Source organism: Urocitellus parryii, chromosome 11 (assembly GCF_045843805.1).
Source record: "Urocitellus parryii isolate mUroPar1 chromosome 11, mUroPar1.hap1, whole genome shotgun sequence".
In the NCBI taxonomy this organism is placed as follows: domain Eukaryota; kingdom Metazoa; phylum Chordata; class Mammalia; order Rodentia; family Sciuridae; genus Urocitellus; species Urocitellus parryii.
Genome location: NC_135541.1, coordinates 3,702,473 through 3,728,772, shown reverse-complemented (window position 1 = coordinate 3,728,772; position 26,300 = coordinate 3,702,473). Strand labels below are relative to the sequence as shown.

At 57.2% G+C, this 26,300-nt stretch overlaps 1 protein-coding gene across 5 annotated transcripts in view; it reads left to right on the top strand.

Moving 5' to 3' along the window:
* The window catches only part of Acot7 (acyl-CoA thioesterase 7), a 90,548-nt gene that overhangs the window by 38,028 nt on the left and 26,220 nt on the right, over nt 1–26,300 (top strand). For all 5 annotated transcript variants that reach the window (XM_026386095.2, XM_026386097.2, XM_026386096.2 and 2 more), the window contains exons 3-6: nt 2,344–2,500; nt 6,553–6,644; nt 12,263–12,377; nt 13,891–13,977. In XM_026386095.2, coding sequence (XP_026241880.1) covers nt 2,344–2,500; nt 6,553–6,644; nt 12,263–12,377; nt 13,891–13,977 — 451 coding nt within the window. The remainder of the gene's footprint in view (nt 1–2,343; nt 2,501–6,552; nt 6,645–12,262; nt 12,378–13,890; nt 13,978–26,300) is intronic.

Genomic DNA, 26,300 nt, shown 5'->3' with positions numbered 1-26,300 from the left:
AGTGTTTTAAGTCCAGAGAGCAAAACTCAAGGTTCATGGGTGGTCTCCCAACAGGGAAGGAAGGGCAGGCACCAGGTGTCCCCACACCGGCCTGGTGTAGCTGTGTGGAAGGCTCATGGGGGTCCAACCCTGGGGACAGCGCAGAGGAACTCTGGATTTTCCTCCTGCCACAAGTCACTCCATCTTGCAGCTCTGCCTGGAGGACCAACCTGAGCAGAGCGGCAGCCTTTGCTCCTCCTCCGCCCCTCTCGGGAGCCCTGGCCCTGCTCCCTGGAGTCCCCCCATCTCCCTGCCGACCCCTGGTCATTTGGGTCTCAGCATCTCCTCCTGGTCTGATGTTTTCTCCCCACTACATCCCCGTGGGGTCTCCTGAGCCTCTACCCGACAGGACTTACGTGGTGTTGACTTGATGACCACCCTGCCCTGGAGGCCAGATGCTCCGACTCGCCCCTGCAGGCCTGCAGAGGGCAGTGGCTGGCTCTGTACCCATCACTGATGGAGTCTGCAGCCCACCCATGTTCTGGAGTGCAGAAGGCTGCAGTGTCTGCCGGTCAGCCACAAGTGCAGAGTGGGAGGTGCCAGGCCCCCGTCCCCAAGATGTGCATGTGTGCATGTCTCGCGCGTGTGAGCAAGTCTGTACCATGACTTCACTTGAGCACTCCCGGTAACGGCCGCTTGCTGCGCCAGTTTTCTGGTCTGCCAGCAGAGCTTGGGCTGTTAGTAGTGCTCCCAGACCCAGAGGTGGTGCCGACCTGTGCGGCTCCGTGCAGCCCTTGTCCTTCCAGCTTCCTGCCAGAGGGTGGTGCCACATCCACGCGGATGTTCCAGGCCAAGTCTGATTCCTGCCTCCACTGAAGCATGTGGGGCTCTGGGTGGGGCAGGCGCCTGCAGTCAGTGGGGAAGCGCTCTGCCTGGCCAGCTTGGCTTTAGGACTTCATCCAGGTGCCCCTGTTTTCTGCACAGCCCCAGTTGCCTGCTGAGAGCTGTCCCGCCAGGTTTATGGTTCAGCAACACAGAGTCGCCTGGGAGAGGGTTATATTCAGGGTTCCCTGACTGCTTCCAGGGAGGCATGTTCTGACTGGTGGTGGGCCCTGGAACCGTGGTTCTCAGCCGCGCATCGTGCCACGGGTGGGGGCAGGCAGCTGGTGACTAGGTTGTGGCCCACACAGCAGGGCTTGGACTGCCTGCACCTGCTCACCTATGACCACCAGCAGCTTGCCTGAGGTCTCAGCCTTGGAAAAGGGTGCAGTGGCGAGCGCCGTTGTCCCTCCCCCTCCTGCCAGTAGCATCCTGAGGAAGACGGCAGTTTCCAGCAGAAAGTCCTGCAGTGCTGAGGAACCCCAGGAAGATGAGGCCCACGATGCCAGCTCCCACACAGACTCTCCTTCCACCAGCATTGGTGAACATGAGTCGGCCCTTAGTTCCAGTGAGGAAGTGTGTGGCACCGGAGGCTGGGGGATCACTGCTGGCCTTTTGAAAAAGACTTTGGGAATGTCTGTCCAAATCTTGGTCCACTGGACCCAGAAGATAATGGCAGCACAGAAAATCTTTAGGTGAAAGGAGCCGCCATGGCATTGTTTACCCTGGGGAGCGACTCAGGCCGTCCCTGAACTCTGGCAGCAGAGATCCCGCTCTGTTTGGCCATTACAGAAAGTTTTGCAGCGGGGTACCATGGACAGGGTTAGGGAGCCTGTTGGGTTCTGCTGTGGGCTGAAGGTTTGTGTCCCCCAAAGCTCTCGTGAATGAGGTCAGTGTCCTTGGAATAAAACTGCCTGAATAGACCGTGACGTGTACCCATGGGACCACCCTCAAGGCAGATGAAGAAAGAGGCGCATGGGCTCAGAGACCCATCTTGTGGTGTAGAGGTGCATCTGTCAGTGTAGGCTCCTCAGGACTCCTAGGTGGCTGGGGACAGGTGGCAATGCGCACCCTTTCATTCCTTCTGAATCTGAATTATGAGAATGGGCTGCCTCTTTGAAAAAATAGAATCTAAATGAGATAAAAGTAGTCACTGCCAAGAGCTGCCACCACAGGGACAGATGGAGTGTGAAAGCAGACATCTAGTTGCCCCCAGAGGCTTAGACAGAAGGCGTGGAACGGGAGCCGGCACAGCCAGCGAGGCCCTGTTCTCAGGAAGATTCCAGGTCTCCCAGGAGCATGTCTGCGTTGTGTTACCCAGTGATGTGCCTTTAGGATAGAAAGTTTAGATGTCACTGGCGATCGCCTGACCCGAGATGTGGCCAGCGGCTGCTCTGGGTGGCTTTCCCGGGTCCTGTGCGTCTAGCACCTTGAGCTGCTTTACAGTCGGGCGGGCTGGCTGATGGGCTGTCTCTGTCTCTGCAGGAGCGCTGTGTGGCTGCCCTGGCCCGTGTGGAGCGCACTGACTTCCTGTCTCCCATGTGCATTGGGGAGGTGGCGCACGTCAGCGCGGAGATCACCTACACCTCCAAGCACTCGGTGGAGGTCCAGGTCAATGTGATGTCTGAGAACATCCTCACAGGTAACTCGCAGCGCTCCTCGCCGTGCCACCTCGGGTGGGAATGTAGACGCCTCAGCAGTGGCCACGATGGCTCAGGAGGCCGGCTGCTTTCCCTCATGACCCCCAGGTCCCATGTCCTGTCATACAGATGGGGGCCAGACCACGCAGCCAGAGCAAGATGCAACCCTGGTCCCCTGCCTTCCTGTGGCCAGCTTGTCTGGACTGGGCACGGGAGTGGTCTGGGGGCATTACCTGCTCTGTGTCCTACTTGCCCTTCTGGATGGAGGACGCTGCCTGCCCCTGGGAGGGTCAGGCCAGCCTGGGTGGAAATCTGGCCTAGTGAGGAGCCCGTGGGTTGAACCTTTCTTTGCCTCAGGTTCAGCAGAGCCTTCTCTGTGGCCTTGGTAACCATGGAAACCCCTTTCCTCTTCCTCTTGCCCTCAGGAGAGCAAGGCTCCTCACACGCTCTCACGCTTCTTCTAACCAGTTAGTGGTGGAGAGGGCGCCTTTGCATCCCCGCTAGCCTGCGTGCTAGCCCTGCGTGTTCTGTGGCCACCTCGAGGGCCCTGAGGGTGGGAGGCCCTTCCCCCATTACTTGGCAGCGGAGGCCCTGCAGAATGCTGCTGCAGGGTTGTCTCGGCTCCAGTCTCCTTCCTTTAAGGTCCAGGAGTGCCATCCTCCTGTAAGCCCAGTGGCTTGGGAAGCTGAGGCACGAGGATCGCGAGTTCAAAGCCAGCCTACGCAACAGTGAGGTCCTAAGCAACTCAGTGAGACCCTGTCTCTAGATAAATGCAAAATAGGGCTGGGATGTGGCTTAGCGGTCGAGTGCCCCTGAGTTCAGTCCCCCGTACCAAAAAAAGAAAGAGGTCCAGGAGCAATGACCTCAGCAGCGCTAGTGATCGGAACAGGGTGCATCAACCCAGGGACCACAGGGAAGGGCTCAGCAGAGCCAGGCCTGGGGAGGAGGACCATCCTCATTCTGTCCTACACCCCAAATAGAGCCCAGCATGCTGGCCTCAGAGGGACCCTGGGGTGCTAGTTTCAGGCTGTGGCACAGGGCCAGGCCAGGCGCAGGGTGGGGCCCCTCTGCCTCGCGGGCGGCCAGCCCTTCCTCTCCTGGGCCTGTCCTGCAGAGGGGGAGACGACCACCCTCACCTTTGCCTCCTGGTCCTCCTACTCCTCGTGGGTGGTTGTGGCCCTCTCTGGCTTCAGAAATGGAGGGCAGGGCAGGGCCGGGCTGTCTCGGAAGCCTCAGAAGCACAGCCCTGGGCCCGGTGAACAGGACGGTACCTATTTGGGACGGGGAGAGGCAGGTTAGGACTCTCCGCAGCCGAGAATGGTCCTGCTCCAGATCAGTGGTGCTGAGGCTGCAGCTCTGCCCTGGGTCACAACTCCCAGCAGCTCTGCTGGCTCAGGACACAGCACCCAATGGGCGTGTCCTTAAGGATCCCTCGTGCTTCAGGGTGAGAGTGGACAGAGGGGCAGGAGGCTCTGCCAAGAGCCCACGGGGTCCCTTCCCTGGTGTCCCCAGCATCCTGCCCCTGGGCTTCTCCTGCTCTGAGGCAGGGGCACTGCTGGAGAGTTTTCTTCAGACACAAAAAGGGGCTTGGAGGAAGCCAGCCTCACTTGGCAGCTTTCTGGATGGGGCCATGACCTTGGGTTCTCCCTCCCAGGCTCCCCCCTTCCCTGGGGCACAGGACTGGGGCAGTGTGGCCTGGGAGCCCAGAGGGGCTTGGCTTCTCTCCACATCTTGGCCATCCTGCTCCAGGGCCCCGCGGCAGTACTGGACGCCCCCCCTGTTCTGTGACCACGGGGCCCTCCCTTCATCTCCAGGTCTCTCCACCTGTGGACCCCAAGGGGGTCTCTCTTGTTCCTCCAGGCCTTTCTCTCCGTCCTTACGTGTCTTTTTTTGCCCACATGTCCACCGGAAGGTAAGCCCGTGAGGACTCTGTTGTACACACGTGGCACATGGTGGTACTCCTGGCTGAATGGGCAAGTGACCCTGAGGGATGGGGACGCACGTGGGTACCTGGAAAGGCTGACGCGCTGCTGGCCTGACCTTCTGTGGCCCTCTCCTCACCCAGGAGGCAGGACCCCATGCTCCCCCTCGCAGGCCAGGCACAGCCCCCAGACCTCGGCCTTGAGACCCCGCTCACTCCAGCACCTGTCCAAATACAGGGACTTGATGGCTGCAGGTTGCTCCAGAGAGTGGCGGGGGGCTCTTAAGGCTCAGGAAGACATGTTTTCAACGCTCTGGGTCTGGCCGTGGCTCTGTGATATGGTGGCAAACGTACAATTAATGTATTTTCTGTGGTGTTCATTTAGGTTTATCAGGCCACTCGGGTTTCCATGGCAACCAGCTCAGCAGGCTGGCTCTGGCACGTCCAACAGGAAATCTTTATTCCCAAAAGCAGGTTGTCAGATTCACTCTCAGTCAAAGCGTGGTGGAAATATTTTCCCTCAGCATTGGCTGTGGTTCCCAGCCTGGGAAGCGGTTGTCCCTGTGGTGTGGGTGTGCAGGGTGCGCTGGCGATGGCGATGGCGATGGCGGAGTTTGGAACCGGGCTGGCCTCTTTCGTTGAGAGCCCTGGGGCTAGGCTTGGGCCTCGCTGGAGTGTTGGAAGCCCAGGTTCCTGCTGGGGAGGCCCCTCAGAGGGCAGGGGCAGGCTGCGCTTCTCCCCGGCCCTGCTGCCGGCCCTCGCTCTGGAGTCCTGCGCCAGACCTTGCCTCTCAGTGTTGCAGCACCTCCTTTTTACTCTTTGTTTTGTGGCGCTGGGGGTTGGACCCAGGGCTGCAGGCACGCCAGGCAGGCTTTCCCGCTGAGCCACGCTCCAGCCAGGAGCTAGCTACCCTGGGTGTTTTTTTAAAGTTATATATATATTTTAGTTGTAGATGGACACAGTATCTTTGTTTATTTATGTATTTATTTTTATGTGGTGGTAAGGATCCAACCCACGGCCTCACGCTGAGTTTGAAGTGCCCCACCACTGAGCCACAGTTCCCACCCCAGGGGCCTCTTTTTTAAAGGCATCCTTACAAATCACGTGATTAACTGGGACCTGGGAAGCCTGGGTTTGCATTGCACTCAGTCACCAAGTTGCCATGTGACCCTGGTTAAACTGCTTAACAGCCTGGGGTTTCTTGTATAAATGAGGGATGTGGACAGTGGTCTCTGAACTCTTGGCACCAGCGGGCCAGGAGCCATGGTGCTCAGCTCAGCCAGGCTGCCTGCCCTGGGGGCCCATGGCTGGCCTCAGTGCCCCAAGGGAGTGCACAGCCCACAGCCATGTGGAGGCACTGGGGAGCTCTGGATTGGAGCTTTGGGTTGGCCAGCAGCAAGTGCCAGGGTCTGTGTGCAAGAGAAGGTTGAGGGAGTCCTGGGGGTAGCGTCAAGGTGAGCTGCCTGCCCCTCCCTGGGGCGCTTGGCCTGGGTACAGTGTGTCTTCTAAGCTTTGCATCATGTCTGTGTGGGCCGCCTGACTTTCTGGGTTCCTTGGCTGGCAGGAGTCTCTGCATGTTGGGATAGGTGGACAGTGTTCAGAAGATGCAGCTTATTCAGGCATTGGGACTTTGAGCTCCTCAGTGGACTTTGACACCTCATGTCAGCAGTGTGTCCTGGTGGGGATGAGAGCCAGCAGGTGAGTCGGCCCAGCCTGGCTCCTCCGCCACCCTGCTGGAGTAGGGTCCACCTGCACCCGGCAGTCCTTCCTGCGCCTGGGAGGCTCCTGGAGGCTTCTGACAAGTTTGTAATCAGACGGTCCCTCTGTCAAAACACCAGTGTGACTCTGTGTTAGAAAGCAGCCTCTGGAGAGGGAGACTCCCGTGGTGGGCAGCCTGGGGAGGGGCTGCGGCTCTGGGCTTCTAGCAGCAGTGCTGTGCCCTGTGCAGCCTCTGTGCATGGCTCGTGGGTCTCTGGACCATGCTGCATGATGGCATGACCCAGGCCAGGAGGCAGAGAAAGACCTTGTGGGCTGGGGCCAGAGGAGATGGCACTGTGGCTCTGTGGTGCCCAGGGCTGGTGGCAGCCCCTGCCCATGCATCCCACTTCTCAGAGATTATTTTCTTCTCTTAAGGTACCAAAAAGCTGACCAATAAGGCTACGCTGTGGTACGTGCCCCTGTCGCTGAAGAATGTGGACAAGGTCCTGGAGGTGCCTCCTGTCGTGGTAGGTGGCCCCTCACTTGTCTCAGGAGGTGTGCAGAGGCGAGGCCCTTGTGTGATGGTGGGAGGCCCCTTCAGCTGAGAGGCGTGGGGGAGTAGCACCCAGGCCCTGGGCCTGGGGGTCCCAGGCTCTTACCCTGAGGCAGTGGTTGGGAGGAGGCCAGGGTGCGGGTGTTGGTGTGTTTCCCCTCATGCTGGGAACGTGAGTGCCGGTTGCCCAGAACCCGTGGACGGACGTCCTCCCCCGTAGGACCTTTGTGCCACACTTGCTACCAGGGAGGAGGCTGACAACAGGGACCCGAGGAGCTGTGTGTCCCGCCAAGAGCCAGGACCTGTGGGCTGCGTTTCAGGACCCGCAGAGCTGGTTTTCCTCTTGGTTCCTCGTGCAGAGGGCACCACGACTCAAATCCCTCTTGGGAGCCCTGTCTCTCCCCTCTGCCACTTCGGTGTTGGCCTCCCCTGTGGTTCTGCTGGGCAGGGAAGCTCCGGAGCAGCTCGGCCATCCGTGTGCATTCCTGAGCCACCCAGGAGGCTGGCGGGCAGGCCCGTGCACCTCACCACGCAGAACCGTGGGAGACAGACACTCGGGAAGGGAAGGGATTTTTCACCCACTCCCTCGCTGTCCCCCCTCACCATCTCCTGGACTCTGAATCTGTTAGAACTGTGGTCACCTGTAACTAAGAACTCTGAGGCTTGACCTATGAAGGTCTTAGGCCTGTTTGCTGCCCTCAGGAAGAGGCCAAGACCCTCAGGCTCATCAGTGTCTGCTCGGCTGCAAACTTCTTTCTTTTTTTTTATTTTTTATTTTATTTTTTTTGTGGTGCTAGGGATTGAACCCAGGGCCTTGTGCATGCAAGGCAAGCACTCTACCAACTGAGCTATAGCCCCAGCCCCAGACTTCGTTCTGCAGTGGAGATTTATATGGAATCCACTTTCAGAAATGATAAATTGAGGGCTGGGGCCGTGGCTCAGTGGTAGAGCGCTCCTCGCATGGGCGGGACCCGGGTTCGATCCTCAGCACCACATAAAAATGGGGGCATTGTGTTGTGTCCATCTACACCTAAAAAATAAATATTTAAAAAAAATAAATTAAAAAAAAAAAAGAAATGGTAAACTGAGTGGGGGGACATGATGGTGTATATCTGTAATCGCAGTGACCCAGGAGGCTGAGGCAGGGGGATGGCAAATTGGAGGTCAGCCTCAACAGCTTAGCAAGACGCTATCTCAGGATTCAGTGAAGAGGGCTGGGGGTGTAGCTCAGTGGTGGAGCCCTTGCCCAGCACACACCAGGCCCTGGGCCTCCCCAGTGCTGCAGACCGACAGAGCGGCCAGCTGAGAGCCAGACTGTCTGTAGTTGCGCCTGCTCCTTTGCCCACAGACCCTGACGCCACCCCCCGTTCCTTTCTCGGTGCCCTCTGCTCTGTGGGTCCCACAGGTGGGGTCTTCCCCAGCTCCCAGTCTGGCCCTGGGTCCCCAGAGCTGAGAGGGATAGCTCCCTGTGGCCACTGTGGATGGAAGGCCGTGGGGACACCCTGAGCCTGGCTCCTGACACCTCTTGCTGCCCCTGCTCTATCTGACTGGGCCCCTGTGAAGCTGGTCAAGGCCTGGGTGTGGCATTTTCCAGTGAGGGTAGCCAGCCGCTGGGTCCAGCTTCATGTTAGGCGACATTTCTCAAAAACGCCTGCTGGGCGCGGTGGCCACACCTGCCATCAGCTTGGGAGGCTGAGGCAGGAGGATCCCAAGTTCAAGGACAGCTTCAACAATTTAACTAGGTTCTAAGCAACTTAGTGAGACCCTGTCTCAAAAGATAGAAAGGTCTGGCATGTGGCTCACTGGTTAAGTACCCTTTGGTCCAATCCCTGGTACCAAAAATTTAAAAATAATAAATAACAACAATAAACCAGCTTAACAACAGAAGACCCCATTCGTGTTTCCTGGGAAGGCCAGGTAGGCCTTGCCTGGGTCAGTTGGCACTTACGTGGTGACAACAGAGACAGCACCTCCAGGTTCTGGCTGTAGTGACCCTCCATCCCACCCATCCCCCGCCAAATACCATGTGAGCAGAGTGACCACGGGTCCCTGTGAGCTGTGGAGGCAGGCAGCCCCTTGCAGCCTCCCTGTGTGTGTGAGTGTCCTGGGGCTGCTGTGACCAAGTGCCAGGGGCCGAATGACTTCAAGGAAGTAGACTGGGATGCTGCTCAGTACTCACATTGCTTGCTGGGCACGTGTCCGGGCCTGGGTTCAATCCCCAGGGCTGCGGAAACAACAAAACCCCAAAGTATAGATTAGAAGAAAGAAATTTATTATTCCCTCACAGTTCCAAAGACCGAGAGCCCCAAGTCCAGGTGCAGCCAGGGCGGCCTCCCTCCATGTCCTGCCGCCTCCATCCTCTGGCGGCTGCAGGGCTCCTGCCTCCACCTGCCCCCCCCATGTGTCTTCTCGTGGCTTTCCTAGGACACCAGTTGTGGAACTTAGGGCCTGTCCCTCTGCGTGTGGCTTCTTAATTACCTCTACTGAAACCCTTTTCCCAAAATGTGCACGTTTTTTGAGGCTGTAGGTCACATGTGAGGGACACTGTTCAGCCCAGTGTGCTGCCCTCCCCCACCCTCCCTGGTGGCTCTCCTCCCCCTGCTCTAGGCTGGGTCTCACGTGGCCCCGGTTACACGCGTGTGCCCTGGGGGCGAAGACTGGGAGGCTGGCTGGCGTGGGCCCACAGGCAGCTCCCCAGGAAGTGGCCAAGCCCTTCTCTCTGCTCCCAAGTGCTCGCTGGCAGGTCAGTTCCTCGGTCCCCCAGGTACATACACACATGATCACGGGCAGTTGCTCACCTGGTTTAACTTTAAGATGCCGACAGGCCACACGTAGGCCTCAGCTCACCTGCAGGGGACTCCTGGCCTGAGCGAGGCCAGGTTGCTGCCTTTTTGCTCATTAGGGCCACATGCTGCTGGCAAGGGGCCTGTGGCTCCCGTTCCCTCTACACACTGCCAGGGCCTTAGCACACACTTGGCCTGCGTCCCTTGCCCAGTCAGGGTGCCCCCCACACCCTGAGGAGCCCCGTAGCTCCTTTGGTGTGGCTGATGAAGCACAAATGCCACCCTGGCCCTGGCGGAGGGGTGCGGAGGGCCTGCAGGTGGGGCTGCTGCAGCGTAATGAGGCCCCAGAGCTGTTGACCTGTGGCCCAGCCCGCAGTTGGGGCTGCCGCTGATCCGGAGCACAGGGCTGCGTGTTCTCTGGTTCTAGGAACGTGTGTGCTGGGAGCTTGGCCTCGGAGTGCCCTGCCAGGACCCTGCCACCACCCCTCACAGGTAACCTCGACCTCGGCTCATGAGAGAAGCCTCCATCTCCGTATCTAAACAGACGTACGTGTGACATGCTCACACCCACGTGCACATGTGGACGTCTTGAGCGCGCACGGGCCTGGCTCCTGGCTGAGGGCAGTGCCGTTTAGGGTACAACTGTGTCTCCATGCTGTACCTCCTGCGCTTGCCTGGCAGTGGTGGTACCTTCCCAGTGATTGGAACACTCAGTGGCGCTGTGATGATTAAGGAACCACAGACCTGAGAGTCCTCAGTGGCCTTGGGGGCTGGACATGATTTTCCCAAAGGTCAGACTGCCTTGTGTTGGGAGCCTGGTCTGAGAGTTCTGGCCGGGCTGCCTGCTGCTTCCTGCCGGCTTGGCCTGATGAGCCCCCCGCCGCCCGGGGTGAGCACAGGCAGCCCTTCATTAAAATGTTCCGTGGGGGCACTGGGCTGGGGCTCAGCGGTGGAGCACTCTCCTAATGCATGTAAGGTGCTGGATTTGATCCTCAGCATCACGTAAAAGTAAATAAAATAAAGTTATTATGTCCTACGGCAACTAAAATAATATATGTATTAAAAATAATGTTCCAGTGGTTCCCAGATTTAAAGGCCGTGTGTGTGAAGAGCCTGGGCCTCTTCCTGTGGATCAGGCCCAGGTCTGGCCCTGTCAGTTTCCCCACGTGCCCACAGAGCGCTGGTGTGTGCTGGACACAGAGAGGGTTGCTTAGATGTCAGTTGGCTCTTTAAAAACAAAAAAAAAGCTAGTTTTTTTTTTTCTTTCTTTTTTTGATGGGCCTAGGGATTGCACCCAGGGCCTTGAGCACGCTAGGCAGGTGCTCTGTCACTGAGCTGCACGCCTCCCACCTCTTTGAAAGGCATTTCTGAGGACGGGTGTTCAGCCTGCGATTTTACTGGGTAGACATGGCACAGACTCTGCTCCTGCAGTCGCTACCTGGGATGACAGACTTCAGGAAGCGTTCTCACGGGACAGGTTGGGTTCCCCACGGCTCATTTCCTTCAAACAAACCCCCTGCACTCCCTCTGTGGAGAAGGGGATGGTAACCAAGCCTGGGTGACGTTGGGACCCTCTCAGTGTTGGATCTGGGCCATTAGCAGGAACATGGAGCTGCTCACACCTGGCCTCAGAAAGGTCTCGGTGCAACTGAGATGAACTTGCTTAGAGGTCATAGGGGCTTCAGCAGGGACAGAGGCCCCCACGGCTCAGCTGGAAATGCTGGCTGCGTGAGTAAAGGAGGAGGAGAAGGCAGGGAGGTGGTCGGCGGGGTGGTAGTCAGTGGGGAGGCTGGCCCAAGGCTCAAGGGAAGGGCCAGGCTCACAGCCCAGAGGCAGAAGGCACTGGGCGAGGTGCATGAAGGGCTGAGATTGCCTGCAGCCAGCACACAGGACCCAGGCCCTTCTGAGGGTCCTGGGGAGAGCACAGGGAGACTGTGGCATGTCCCCTCCACTGGTGGGAGCGCGGTGGCTCTGGATGCAGCAAGTGAACACAGGACAGAAACCCAGTGTCCTGGTGCCTAGCACAGAGCAGCCTTGGTCTGCGTGACAGACTTTATATTCACTGTCACACTTTTTTCTCTTGCAGTACTGGGGACTGGACCCTAGGGTGTTCTACCACTGAGCTACGTCCACACCCCTTTTATTTTTTATAGTTTGAGACAGGGTCTTGCTATGTTGCCCAGGGTGGCCTGGCTAGTGGTCCTCCTGCCTCAGTCTCCTGAATTGCTGGGACTACAGGCGTGGCCACACTTAAATTTTTAACTTCTTGGGTCAGAACCCCTATGGTCCATTAAGAGCTTCGTGTCTGTGTCAGCCCTGGGTGCCCTGCAGAGTGCGGCCTGTCAGGGGAGAGCTGCCCAGGGTCAGGACACACAGGCCCTGAGACTTGGCTGTTTTAGTTCCAGGAATGCAGCAGGTGCCGACAGATGAGGAGCGATGAGGGTGCTCAGCGTGGTGTTATCTCAGCGGTGAAGGATGGGGAGCAGGCTGGGTGGCCAGATACAGTAGGCCAGTTACAGAACCACGTCACGGTGGAGCGACGTTTAGCCTCCGTGTGTAGCATGACAGCTTCTTACGTATTCACGGGAGATTCCAGGAAGGACCTGAGCCACACATGCAGCCCTGCTTCTCTCTGGGATTGGGACTGCAGATTTTTACCTACTCTGTATTTGTTCCTTATCAAATATGTCATCGGGAAATACAGTAGATCCAGTTACAAAAAGCCAGATAATCCTCACACCCCTGTCCCTGAGGCTCGAGGAAGGCCATTGTCCCCACCTAAGGCCTGACCCTCCCCTTGTTTCCCCAGTATTCCCGGCAGGAGCAGGAGGAGGAAGGCCGGAAGCGGTATGAAGCCCAGAAGCTGGAGCGCATGGAGACCAAGTGGAGGAATGGGGACATCGTCCAGCCCGTCCAGAACCCAGGTGGGACTGGGGGAGGGGTGGTATCTTTGGAAAATTAGGCATGATGGACAATGAGTGGCTCCATAGCAGTGATAGCCAAGACGAGCCTGGCCGTCTGTGGTCACTTGAGAGTGTCAGGTCCCTGTCACTTGCAAGGCCCTGGGGCACACACTGCCAGCAGTGACCCTGTGCTCCGGCTCTGCTCCTGGGAGGGAGACCAGCTGGCAGACCAGACGGACCCTGAGGCCTAAAAGGCGGCCTGGCGTGCAGGATGTTCCTGGGAGAGGGAAGCTGGCAAGGCTCGGATGGTGTCCCCAGAAGATGAGAGCACACCCAGACCCCTGGGTCCCGAGCACAGGACCCCACGTGGGGGAAGGGCCTTGGCCAGTGGGGTCAAGTCACAGTCAGGAGGAGGACATTCTGAGTTACCCAGGTGGGCCCTAAGTCTCACCACAGGAGAGGAGACAGTGGCGGGCCCTGGTGGCCCAGGCCTGTAATTCTAGCCACTCCAGAGGCTGAGGCAGGATCGCAGGTTTGAGGCCAGCCTCAGCAGCTTAGCAAGACCGAGTCTCAAATTACAAACAAAACAAAACAGGGCTGGGGATGCAGTGCCTTGGTAGAGTGCCCCTGGATTCAGTCCCCGGAACTAAAAAGAAGAGAAGACAGGCTGTGGCCTGAGAGCTCTATCCTTCTCCCGCTGTATTAGTCAAAGGGAGCATTCTGAGCCCCTTACCCACACTGGACCGAGGAGGCTCTTCCTTGCCTAGAGGGTCGCCCAGGTTCTGTGCTGGTTTTCTGTACCCCTCCTGAGGAAAGAGCACGGAGGAGTGACGTCTACCTTGATAGGACTGTATTTTGACTATTTTTTTTAAACTGTGGCTATGGTTATACATAGCAGCTGGGTTCATCCCCCAAACTCATACATGCTTGGAAACTGATTTTAGTTCATGGTCCCTTTTGACGTTTTTTTCTGCTAGTAGAGCCCCTTACAGATATTTCAGTAGCAGCATTGAGTGACTGAAGCTTCGTCAAGGCACTTGCCACTCTTGGAGTTGTTTTGGTGACAGCCATGCATGGTAGAGGACAGGAGGGTGGGAGGGCTGGCCTGGCAGATGGGACTGCGTCTTCCTGGGCCAGTCCAGGGACTGGGGCTGGCAAAGTAGATTACGGATGATACGCTTGGTGCTTTTTATAAAATTGGAAATGAAGTATGACTGATTACATCCCAGTGGAGGGCCACGTGCAATCCAGGCACCTTACAGCCAAGAGGCGTTGGCTGGCTGCCCATGGGCAGGGCCATGTGGGGCGTTGACATCCCCAGAGAATATTTTGTGAGCCACTGGTCCTGGAGAGCCTTCCCTTCAGCAGATGTGGCCTGTTGGGGACCACAGTTCCCTTTGGAGAAATCCTATTTAGGTTGACACAGTTGGACACCTTTAGTGACCCACAGATGTCATTGGGCAGCTGCAGAATCACCGTCCTGGGCCGCGGGGGTTGGTCCACCTACAGTTCCTCTCTGTCTTTGCTGTTCCAGAGCCCAACACCGTGAGCTACAGCCAGTCCAGCCTGATTCACTTGGTGGGGCCTTCGGATTGCACCCTGCACGGCTTCGTGCATGGAGGTAGGGTGAGGTCACTCCGGTTGCACCCCTTTTCCCTGTCGCTGCCCCCATGCGTCCCCTGGGCAGCCGGGCTGCTGTCTGACCCAGTTGAGGCTCTTGTGTTTAGTGAACTATGAATTTACACTTTTAGGAGGTTGCGTAAGAAATTGCTGAACTACTGTGGGTGCCCATTTTAACACTGGAAGTAAAGGATGGTTGATTAGAGCCCGGGGCATGGTCACACGTGACCCTGGGTCCTCAGAGTTGCAAGGTGAGTTTTAATAATGGCCTGTCGGCCAGGGGCAGGGTCTTGCAGGGGTGCAGTGTCCCCAGAGAAGAGTGCTATGACAAGCAGGTAGTTAAACATGCTTACGTTTGTTTCAAGTAAGCACAGATTCTGCCTCTGACACTGCAGGACTGAAGTCCTTGCCCCGGATTCCCCGGGTGTGGGGGATGCTGCCGCCACCCAAGCAGCTGGGCTCCAGGTTCAAGGAGGGGCATTTTTATCTTAACAGTGGGTAATATTTTTATGTGTGTGACTGAACTCAGAAACGGATGTTGACATTTTGGTTGGGACTAAAGTGAACTTTAAAAAAAGCAAGTTGATTTGGAGGAAGTAGTCAGTGGTGCGGGCAGCGGCAACCAGTTGGAGGAGAGGTGTGGGATCCCGCCGGCGCTGCCGTCCTGGGTGTGCCGAGGCCCTCGTTCCTCCTCATTCCTCCTCATTCCTCCTCATTCCTCCTCATTCCTCCTCATTCCTCCTGGCTCCTCAGGTGCAGTAGGCGCTCTCAGTGCTGTGCATTTGCTTTCTCATTTCCTGGTACCTGGAGCACCAAGTTCTCCTTTCTTTGCTCAGAGAACTCCTGCTCATCCTTCAAATCCCAGCCCTGTGGCTCCTCTCTGTGCAGGTTTACACTGATATTTGTGCCAAGAATTCCCAGGAGCAGGCTTTGTGTTGGCTCCAGTGCTTCACTCTGAGGCCTGGAGGCACTTGGCGGGTCCTCATCCCGTGAACAAGCGACATAGGTTCCTTTCAGCTTTAGGACTGATGGTCCTAGGCCTGTGGGAGGCTGGGCCTGGATTCGAGGGATGTTTTTTTCTTTTAAACTAATCTGACTCTTTTGTGTTTCCTTTCCTCGGTTTCATGATGCTTTTGTCTTTGCACCCCTCCGGGGTGGCTGTCGGTGGGTTGATTAACTAGTCTCTCACAGGGCAGCTGTTCCAACAGGAGCGCTCCAGGCCCTGCGTAGCTCTGCCTTGAGAGGCCCCGTGGCCCTGAGCATTCCCAGCCCCTTCTGGTGGGCAGCAGCCCCGTCTTCCAAGCCAGCCACCCCAGGCCCCAGCTGCTGGAATTGGCAGGAATTGTCCTCGGCTTCCTGTGGCTCACCTGAGGTCCGTGAGCCTTCTGCCAGGACGTTGGCTTGCCACGTGCGGTGGTGGCGCTCTCACCAAGGGTGCCTTCCGCCGTCGCTGCCAAGTGGAGGGCGTGCGTCCTGAGCCTCACATGTCCACAGCACTGCTGACCTTCCGTGGCCGATGGGGCAGGCTGGTGGGCTGGGGCTTAGGGCCACATCGTCACCACCACAGGGAGCACTCATCTGGGGACGTCCTTTGGTTATAGGCTGCGGGGCCCCTCCTGAGTTTTGCATGTCTGGCCGTGTCCTGGCTAAGTGACATTTTGTTTATTTTATTTTTTAGTTGTAGTTGGACACAATACCTTTATTTTATTTATTTTGACATGGTGCCGATGATCGAGCCCAGGGCCTTGCACGTGCTAGGTGAACGCTCCTCCGCTGAGCTACAACCCCAGCCCCAAGTGTGGCATGTGGGGAGTCGACCTCCCCATGGGGCTGCCAGGCACTGCTCCACGTCTTGTGGATTCCACGGTTTCTGCTGGGAAGTCCGGGGACTGGATTCTGCCCTGAGCTCTCTGGCCACCCCTCAGCTGCCTGCCAGCCTGGGCTTTTCTCACTCGCACCTTCCACCCCATCCCTGGTCTTCAGCCAGCACTGATACTCTATGGGACACTGGTGCCCTGGGCACACTGCTGCGGCCTGAGGTGCTCACGGGACAGCCACAGCTGCTCACCGGGCCTCACCGGTGGTCGGTATGGCTGAGGGCCCCAGAACTGTGCAGAGCTGCTGCTGTTGACTAGAGACCCTCTGGGGAACTGCTGCCCTGGTGGACAGTCCCCCAGCACTGTGGCCAGTCTCTGAAGTTCAGCAGGTGTGCGTGGCTGGGCTCACCCAGTCCATCGTGAGGAAATTCTTGTCCCGCCTGCAGTCAGCTGAGACGGCCCCCCTCTACCTCAGGTGTCTCCTCTGTGTGGAGCTGGCTCTTCCTCTGGCCTCGGCCCTCCTGGCCCCTTGTGTTTGTGTTTCCTCCAGCCCCTCAGATCTGGTCACCTCTCTGTTGACATGAGTGGAGGTTGTGGTCTCTCCCTGGAAGTTGGGGGTCTGCAGCCTCATCCCCACAGCCCCCCAGGCCCAGGCCTGCTGAGGAACTCTAGGCCTGGGGCACGTGGCCCGGATGCTGGGGTGCTGGTCGTAGGGGAGCTCCTGGAGACCTCAGCCCTGGAGAGGAGGGAGCGGCGGGCGAGGGCTCCTTCTGCTGGTCAGAGCTGTCTCCTAATTCTGGACACTCATCCTGGACACCTAAGGAAGAGTGTGGTGCCCTTCTCCTGGGAGCTATTTGAAAAGGGCTGGAAGGAAGGGAACCTTTTCCCTACAGTTGCCCATTGTGACCTCCCTAATGACTGGGAAGGGCCCTTAAAACTAGGACAGGAGACGAGGTTAGAGTTCTGGTTAGGAATGAACTGGGCACGGCAGCTCTGTTCCTCATGGTGGGCGCCACTGCCCCCTGGACCACCCTGGTGAGGGCCTGGGCCCAGTCACTGCATGCCTGTGGGGGCTCCTGTCATTTCAGCCAGGACGAGGACAAAGTTGATCCTCATCCCAGGGACATCTGGCTCTGGAACTGGGTCTTACAGCAGGAGAGCAGTGGAGAGGGGTCATCTCTGGTCTCGGGAAGGAGCCTCAGTTTCACCCGTCACATTGGGTCTTGGGTAAAGCTGGCTCCACTCAGATGCACATCCAGCCGGAGTCTCCTGGGAGGGGTTTGCTCCACCCCTGAGTGCTGGGAAGCATGGAGGGGGGCTCTTGCAGCAGTTTACAGCCCTTCTGACCCTCAGGAATCTTTTCTGCTTCAAGAGAACAGGTTCCCAGCCCTTCTCCTGGAGGGCCGGCTCCTGCAGGGCCAGGCCTGTGCTTCTAGTCAGGAGTGCCCTGGCTGGCCCTGACGACTCGAGGCCTCAGAGCCCACAGCTAGACAATGCTGCCCTGGCCTCTCGGGAGATCTGGAAGCCCTCCTGGAGTCCGTCCCACAGTTTTCTGTCACCACACTGCAGATCCACTGCCCCCACATGGTGGGCATTGCGTAGCTCAGCGGGGAGATGTTGGGCACCTGCGTGGTGTGTGGTGCTGGGGATCTTACCCCAGTGTGGCTGCCCCAGGTCTGTCCTCAGCCCTCTTTGCCCCCCTCAGTCACTTCCTCCCAGTGGCAGCTGATGTTGTCTTTCAGCGGGGACGTCTGGCCCCTGCTCTGCAGCCCACGGGCCCCTTGGCCTCTCTCCATCTCCTCGCCTGCCCATTCCTCTCCTGACCTCTGAAGCTTTGTGCGGAGGCCTGTCCTGGAATCGCCGTCTGCCGCAGTCAGACTTACCCACCTGGGCCTGGTTCCTTTCTGTGAGGGAGCTCTGGGGTGGGGAAGAGGGTGGAGACGGGGTCTCGCTGCATTGCTAAGCTCTAACCCTAGGCCCGAGTGCCAGGAACTGTGGGCAGGCACCGCCTAGAGCCACAGAGCGCCTCGGGTTGCCGATTCCCAAGGTGGGACCTGCGAGGCCTGAGCAGCAACGAGAAGCAGCACCTAGAAACTGGGAGGCCCTCTTCCAGGCACTGGTCCACGAGGAAGTAAGAGCTGGACTTAGAGCGTCCTGAAAACAAGGACATCTGGGAAGATGGCTGAGATGTTCCCAGAGGAAAAGTGGGAGGCTTTGAGCCTGTGTTACTTAAAAGGAAAAATTAAAAATACCCAAGTTGGAACTGGGAAAAGATAAAAAAAAAAATCCACCCACAGAAGGGACGAGGGAGGACGGGGCCTGAGAGGCTGCCTTTCCACCTCGTCTTGCCAGTCCAGGTCCCCGCTGTCCCAGCGCCCTGGCCTGTGCTGGGTGCCCACCTCTTCCACGCCGCCTTGGCTGGGGGTGTGCACCCTGCCGGCCATGAAGCCACCCCTGGGGCTCCCCTCCCTGCAGCAGCCCTGCTGGTATCCAGTGCAGAAGGTGGGTGTGAGGTCTCTGACTCCGAAAAGGGATTCTGCCTGCATTTCTGAGCTCAGGACCCAGGCCATTTAGATCACGCCTGTGTCTCCAGCCGAGAGCTACCCAGTGGGCCCTGGATCGGGAGAGTAGATGAGGACACTCCCAGTGTAAGAGGAATCTCCGACCAGCCCCTGGGTCATTGCAGAATGTGGTGGTGGCTTAAGGCCACAGCATTTATGGGTAGAAGACACCCCAGCTCTGCTGGTCGGCAGTACCCATGTCCTGGGATCCTGCATTCCCAGGTGGTCTTGCTGACTCACGGGGCTCCTGGCTCTGCAGCTAACTTGCTTTTACAAGAGTGACGGGACAGTGACTGTCACAAAGCTTTTCGTCATCCAGGCCTGTGGAGCTCCATTTATGGAACTGTCCTTGATCTACACTGACCAGCAGGGCCCCTGCCCAGGTGGACACAGCCCCTGAAGGGCAGCAGCGGGAGGTCAGTCTGCTTTTCCCTGGTAGGATGGGTCAGATGCTTCCTTTCAGGGTCACTTCTGAACACCTCCAACAGCCAGAGCCAGGGGCAGATGCAGAGCCTGTGTTCACAGTCCCCCCCACCTCCAGACCTCCCCGCCTCCCCTTTTGCCCACTGTGGCACTTCAGTCCCCTACCCTTCCTGTCGGAGTCCAGCTCCAACAGGGGGTCTCAGGAGACGAACGGATGGTGAGGAGTCGGTGAAAGGCAGGTGGAGAAACAACACAGACACCAAAGTGAAGGTGCCAAAACCCAATCTTTACTTGTGAAGTTGATCATATATACTTTTCATTTTGGCAGGCTCACAGTACTTTGTGGTTACAAAACAGGAATCATTATTCAAAGAAACATAATATTACGTAGCTACAATTAGAATAGAAGAATGTATCTTGGCTTATGCATAAGCAAGCATTTTTCCTTTCAGTTCGAGTTTTGCTTTGAGCTGGTTCTGTTTAGTTAACTTTTAATAGTTAGAAATGTCCCAACTATTGGCCTATACCTTAACTATTCTTTCTTTTTTTTTTTTTTTTAAATGTTTTTTTTTTTTTTTTAAATGTTTTTTTTTTTTTTTTTTTTAAAGATAGAGTGAGAGAGAGAGAGGGAGAGAGAGAGAGAGAGAGAATTTTAATATTTATTTTTTAGTTTTTGGCGGACACAACATCTTTGTTTGTATGTGGTGCTGAGGATCGAACCCGGGCTGCACGCATGCCAGGCGAGCGCGCTACCGCTTGAGCCACATCCCCAGCCCAATTCTTTCTTGACTTACTGACTGGAACCGGTGCCATGGTTACAGCAAGTGGTTAACTTGTTATTAATTTTAATCAAACAAGAGTAAGAGCACAAACCATTGTGCACAGGAACAAGTCGCCCAGTACTAAGCACTAATCTGTCTTCTTAACATTAATTTTTCTTCTCTAGATTTTAATTTAATTTCTCAAAAACTTCCTTGACAGGAATACAGGGAGTTTTTCATTAGACATTAACAGTTTACGCTCCACAGCTGAATCATTGCATTTAGAGCAAACAGATCTATGCTTTAGAAGGAGTTGCATTAATTGGGAAAGTCATGTTTTTTCCTTCATACTTAATGGTCATATGAGAAGTCGCAACTATACTTATTAAAGGAATACAAAAACAAATCAGCCCATTCCCAGAAACATACTGCGCTCCTCCAGAGGATGGACGCCTTGCGCCATCCACCTCAGTAGGGCCTTGCCATTGCCTGAGTCAGGGGAGGGGCGCAGCACCTTCCCTCCACTTCCCACCTGCTTCAGGCTGCAGGGCACCATCCTCCCCCACCCTCCCCTCCTCCCTGGCCACATGCTCCAGCCCTAGCCTCTTCTCGGACTCCAGTGGCCTCCTCAGGGCCTATCTGATGTGATGATGGACACGGAGCTCCTAGGGCCCCGGTCCTTGCCCCCAGCCGTGATAGTCGCAGTCCCCGTTGGCATGTGGACAGTGCTCCTGCAGACGTCCCTGGCTTGACTCTGACGTGAGACTCTCCTTCTCGCCTCTCCATCTGCTTTGGCCCCACTTTACGACAGGCTGGAATCTGAGCTCTTACCTCACGCCCCGGTGCCTCCTGGTCCAGACCACAACCTGCACTGTGCTCTTGCTGGCCACCGCCTCTCCCCTGTTTGGAAGTCTCAACAGGGTGGCCTGCACTACCTTTCACGTGGAAGGAGCCACACTCAGCTCCAGACCCTGCAGCCAGAGCCACAAGCCCTTCGTTTGGGCCATTTTTGCTCTCACACCCTCGTGAGCCTGCCTGGGATAACCCTCCACCATTCCTGGGTTCACCCCGTCACATGCCTGGGCACAGAGACCTGTGGACTTTGTCTGCCTGCGACCTCTGCCCCTGGTGCAACCTCTACATAATGGTCTCATTTCCTTCAGAATTGAAGAAGAGAAGGGGTCTGGAATCTCCTGATGCTCTAGATAGACTGACCCTCCCCACGCCCCAGCATTCAGCGCAGAAGGGACGCCCACATGGATGGGGCTTCTGTCCCTTTCACTGCTGTGTCCCACTTAGAGCAGGACCTGGTGTGGACCCAATGACTGAACTAGGACGGGAGAGGACTATAGCCTGTGACAGCCCTGCCGGTCAGCCCCCCAGAGGAGTGTGCCCACTGTGCCCAGCCTGGTGCAGCCCAGAGTCTCAGTGGAGAAGGTGCAGACAGCCCAGTGTGGCAGGAGGAGGCTCTCCCTCAACAAACCATCCAGCTAGTGTCCAGAGACAGAAGGTGCCTGGGGTCCTGAGGCAGGAGTTCCCAGCCCTGGAACCTGAGGCAAGGAGCAGCCAGCCCCAAGAAAGAGGGCAGCTGGTAGTGCCAGGTACAGGAGCCTGGTGGCCCAGGCAGAGATGGCAGACGCATGCAGGATAAGCCTCCTGCTGAGAAACTGCTGTGCCCAGGACTCGGACTGAGGGGCAATTGCCTGGACAGGAAGTGCCTTTCCTGGAAATGAGGATGGGCACCAACACTTCCAGTTTTGTGCCCTCCTTGACCTGGAGGCCCTGCATGGACGACGATGTGCAGGCCTTGCTGGGGAGAAGGCAGGAGGTGGTGCTGGCCTGCTGTCGGCTCTGGGTCTTCTGGTCTGGGAAGTCCAGAGGCGACTGACAGCGCTGCTCCAGGTTCCCACGGAGCCTTGGCTTTTGAAAACATCCTCCTCTCACTGGAGCTCCAAAGAGCAGCTTCTGGGCCATCCAGAAAGGACGGAGGTGTGACCCACCAGACCTGGGCCTGAGGCTCCCTCCCTGCAGCTCCCTGCGGCCAGCAAGCATGTCATCCTGTGCAGTTGTGGCACAGACCTGCCTCCCGAGAGGCAGAGCCAGGGTCCAGGCCAGGCCTGCAGCCAGCAGGGCCTTCCAGTGCTGTTCATTGGCCATCGTCCACTCCTTGGCCATGTTCCTTAGGGACTGTGGCAAGTGTCCTCTAATAATATGTCCTGTACAGCATGGCCAGCACATTATTCTGAAACATTAGCTTTGCCCCACCCGGTCCGGGCTCCTGGAAGGAAATTGGCACCCCACCCAAATGGTTCCTGGCCTTTGGAGAAGTGCCCTTGCTGACTCTAGGCTGAGGCTGGGGCCTTCTGCTGGCCAGTCCTTCCCAGGGCTGGGTGTGTGACTCGGCATAACCTCCCCCACCTGTCTCCCGGGCCTCCAGCTGCTCTCTGCTGCCTTGCCGTGACCTCCTTGGGCTCCCTGATGCAGCACGGTGGCAGGCCAGGGGTGCAGAGCACCTGGCAGCCCTTGGCCCTGTGACCCCTGGGCGGATGGGAACACTGTTCACCTCCACTGAGGACTTTGCCAGCGTCCCCACCTCTGACATTCTGGTACTGTCTTGACGAACTCTTCATCTTTACTATGCTGGCATTAATTGCCCAAAGTAATTTTTATTAATGAACTTAATTAAGATTCTTGTGCCAGGACTTACTTGGTCCCAGTTCTGACACGCCGGTGGTAGGACCCGGGGGAAGCAGGGCTGTCTGGGAGTGCTCGCTCACCTGGGTCTTTTAATAACCCTTGTCATCACCACAGGGTGGGATGTGTCAGTAAGATGAAGTTACTATCGTTTCTTAATATAGGAGGCCGGCCCCACGCTCCGCCAGTCGGGATTAAATATAGAAATGGGGGCATCTCAATCCCCGCCCACTGAGCAGGCGCCAGCTCCGGGCTCCGGGCTGCTGGCTGCTGCTGGGGTTGTAAGCAGCCTGGCCCAGCCAGCCAGCAGGCCTCGGGGAGATAAAGTGAAAACTCTATTTTTAAGCCAGTCAGCATGTTGTCAATACTTAAAACAAAACAAAAACCTGTAAGCAGCTAAATGTTAGATGCAAAAATATCTCTGGTGCCCAGCGTTCATGTGCCTGTGGCGGCCAAGCACGTCTGGCTTGTTCGTTCCCCCGAGTTCCTGAAGCGATGCAGTCTCCAAGGACAGCAGGTCTACAATTTTGTCGTCGTCTTTTAAATTACAAATCGTGGGAAATAAGGACAGCCACCACAAACTGTGATTTGCCAGAGTTACTTCTCAGTGTTGAAAGCAGTCGTGCCTGAGTGGGAGCAAAGCGGCGAGGCCCTCAGCGGCCCTGGGAAGGAGCACTGGGGGGAGCGGCTCTCTGCGCTGGCGTTAGTGGGGCGGTGCCTGCTCTGTCTCCAGGGGACAAGCCGTTAGCATAACCTGTGGGTCACATCAAGTAAGAGGTGTTCCCTTACAGACGTGTCCTGAGGGGACAAGATGGTGGCTCTGTGAGGACCTCCTCCCTGCGCGGCCCTTGACCTCATCATCCTCTCGGTGATGGGCGGCAGACAGTTGGGCCCAGGTGCAGGGCGCCAGCGTTGTTGGCCGTTGTGCAGAGGGAAGAGGGGCGTGTGCTCAGTATGTGATTGTCCTCAGCTGCTGCCCAGGGCTCCAGAGCACCACACCTGTCCTTCCTTTTTCTCACAGACTCGGGGGCTCGGCAGGAGCCCAGGCAGGTTCTGGGGAGGTCTCTGCTCAGGCAGGTTCTGCTTTTCGCTCTGGTCTCGCTACTTGTGCCTGACTCTGCAGGGCCAGCACCCCGCCTGTGTAAAGCCGAGTGTGTTTCTTAGGTGGTCTCTTTCCCAGGTCGTCTTTCTACCTAGTGAACCCTAGAATTTACCTGCCATCACTTCTGCCCATTGAGCCTACCTTGGCCTCCTGGGGAGTGCCCATTAGCTGAAGTGGACAGATTTTGTCCATCCAAGAGTCCCTGGAAGCCCAGAGCTCTCAGCCTGCTGCCCAGCCTGTTGCCTGTGAGGCAGACCCAATTTGAAGACTCCTCATCTGGCAGAATGGGGACATCTCACTGTCCTGGTCACCCACCTGGTTCCTGGAGTCAAGCCCCAGGTTTGGGGTGTAACCTGATGATAGACGTACACAGCGGGAGTGTGCCCAGGGCCCCAGAGCTGGGCCGTAGGATTCCGTGACCTCAGCCCCCGTCTTAACCTTTCCCATCTTCAGTTTGACGGTTGTCTCGGGTGTCCCGCTAACCTCGGTTCTCTCCACCCGTCCCAGCTCAGATGCATGTGCTGGCTGTTAGGGTCGGGAGGGGCTGTCTCTGAATGTCCGACACACAGGCGCCGTGGGTCTCTGACACCCATCCTAGCCCCACTGCTTCAGGTTTCTGTGGTTTGGATGAGTGCCCTGTTGGCCTACCTGTGACTGCTTGTTGGACCAAGCTGGTACCAGGTCTGGAGTCCCTGCCTGGCTCCCGAAGGGCCTGGCTGGGCTGGCTGAGTGGTCGTCTCTGTGCCCGTTCTTGACGCAGTGCGCTGCCTCCCTTCCAAGCCACCTTGGCTGCTCGTGCCTCGGAGCCTGTGGTCTTCGGTGAAAGCAGAGCCCTGTGGGACCTGTACCAGCAAGGTGGCATTTCGGACAGTCGGGTAAAGCCACCGGAGGGAGCGGATGTCAGCACTTTGCGTTTTATTCTTCCGTTGTTAGTTCTGCTTTCCCAGACGCACAAGCCAGGGGCGGCCGTAGGTGCTCTCTGAGTTCGATCCCCACACGCTCCCTTTCCTTCTTGGTTTTCCACTAAGCCCTTCTGATTCGGTGAGCATACCCAGTGCCCAGCATGAGTGCCGTGGGCCACCACCCGCCACCCAAGTACACATCCTGATCTTGCCGTCTCCCCACCCCTCGCCATGATCTTGGGTTCTCCTTTCCATACTTTTCTGAAAACTCTACTCTGGACTGAGTCTTATGGCCCAGGCTGAGTCTTACGGCAGTGTAGCCATTCCTCCTGTGCCCTTGGGAGGCCCTGGACCCGCCCCCAGCCATAAGACTGGCCACGAGATTCCCTGCGTCTTTACATCCTGTCTGTGATATGGAGAAGATGCTGGCTTGTGGGACGTGGCTTCCAGCAAGTTTGCTGAGAGGAGCCTGCAGGGGACCAGACCCATGGGGTCTAGACCGTCAGTGGGCACCGCCACCTTCTGGCTCCTTAGGCTGACCCTCTGCCTCTCGCCCACCACACCAGCCACACTGCCCTGGCTGCCCGCCCTCAGCCCCTGGTCCTGTCACCGTCACCCTGTGCTGGCTGTCTGCGCTTCTTACCGTGTTTTGGGTGCCTGAAGGGCACTTGCTGGATGTGGCTGATGGCTGCCAAGGACCTTGCCTGTGGTGCGGCCTGTGCAGGAACGCCTCCGCGCCCCACCCTGCCGTGAGCCCCTGCAGCAGGGCCACTCGTCCTGTGGGCTCCCCCACCCCAAACTGTGTAAAGAAGTGTGTGTGAGCACACGCGTGAGTGCACACACTCAAGCCACAGCCCAGAGGTGGCAGTGTGGTCCGGGGGCTGCCTCATGCCCTGTTGGGCAGCTGGCCAGGGAGGTGACAGACCTATGGACCTCCGGGCCCACATGAGCCCAGGGCATGGGTTTGTCTTGGATTCCAGCAAGTCCTGGAGCAGGGTCTTGGCTAGACAGGCCTTCTCCAAGCCTGGGCTGGTGCCACCTTCTCAGGTCCCTTGCCAGGGGAAGAAAAATCAGGAGAGTCTCCCAGTGGATCAGACAGGGCAATGAATGTCTGTTACCATGGCAACAACCCAGAGCTGCTCCTCACAGGCCCGGTGAGGGACGGGCAGTTCTCAGACCTGATCCCTGATTTCAGACCTGGACCTGCATGTGGCCTTGGACCTCACTGTTGGTTTGGGACATGGGGCTCCTGACCCTGTCCATGCAGGTGAGCAGAGCTTCGCTGTCCATCTGAAGAGGTACACCGGCCTGCTCCACCCGCCGCTGCCTCGCTCATTCTGTGGCTCCGTGGCTTCCGTGAGGAGTCCCATTCCCTCTGGAGCATTTCAGAGCCACCCACAATATTATCATCACACCCTCCCAGATAAGTTCTCAAGTCCCTAGCATCCAGTGGCCACTCCGTGTTGCTCAGGTATGTGTGTATGTATGTGTGTATATATATATATTTTCTCTTCTTGGTTGCCCAGAGTCAGAGACCAGACCAGACAGGGCACTGCATTGACTGCTATGCCTCCTAAAGAAGAGGGGGACCCTCATCATGTCACAGGGGACCAGTAGCAGGAGCCAAGCCCTGGGAGCCTTGGCCAGCCACTTGCCCACGTCCCCCACCTCTTGCCCACTTTCCAGCATCACCTGCTGGCCATACAGGCATCTGAGTCTGCAGCGTGTACCGTAAATGGGAGCCTGGCTTCCCGGGGTGGGATGGAGTCTGGGTTTTGTCTGTGGGTTTTTAGAAATCAGTCTGTATCCTAAAGCAGATGTGCACAGGGCTTCCTCAAATTCCTGTTAGCTGCTGCATTGACCAGTGTCACTTTGATGCTTTTGTAGGTCAGAATGGCTGAACATAGGCAGCTCCACCTTGTTCGACTGAAAGGCGTGGTTTGATTTTTATAAGTGAAACGTGTGTGGTATGGGGGTCGTGCTAGGGAGTAAGAACTGGGTGGAAGGGCTGGTATGTAGTGACCTGTCAATGAAGGGGGTGCAACCCCAGCCAGCATCTGCAGC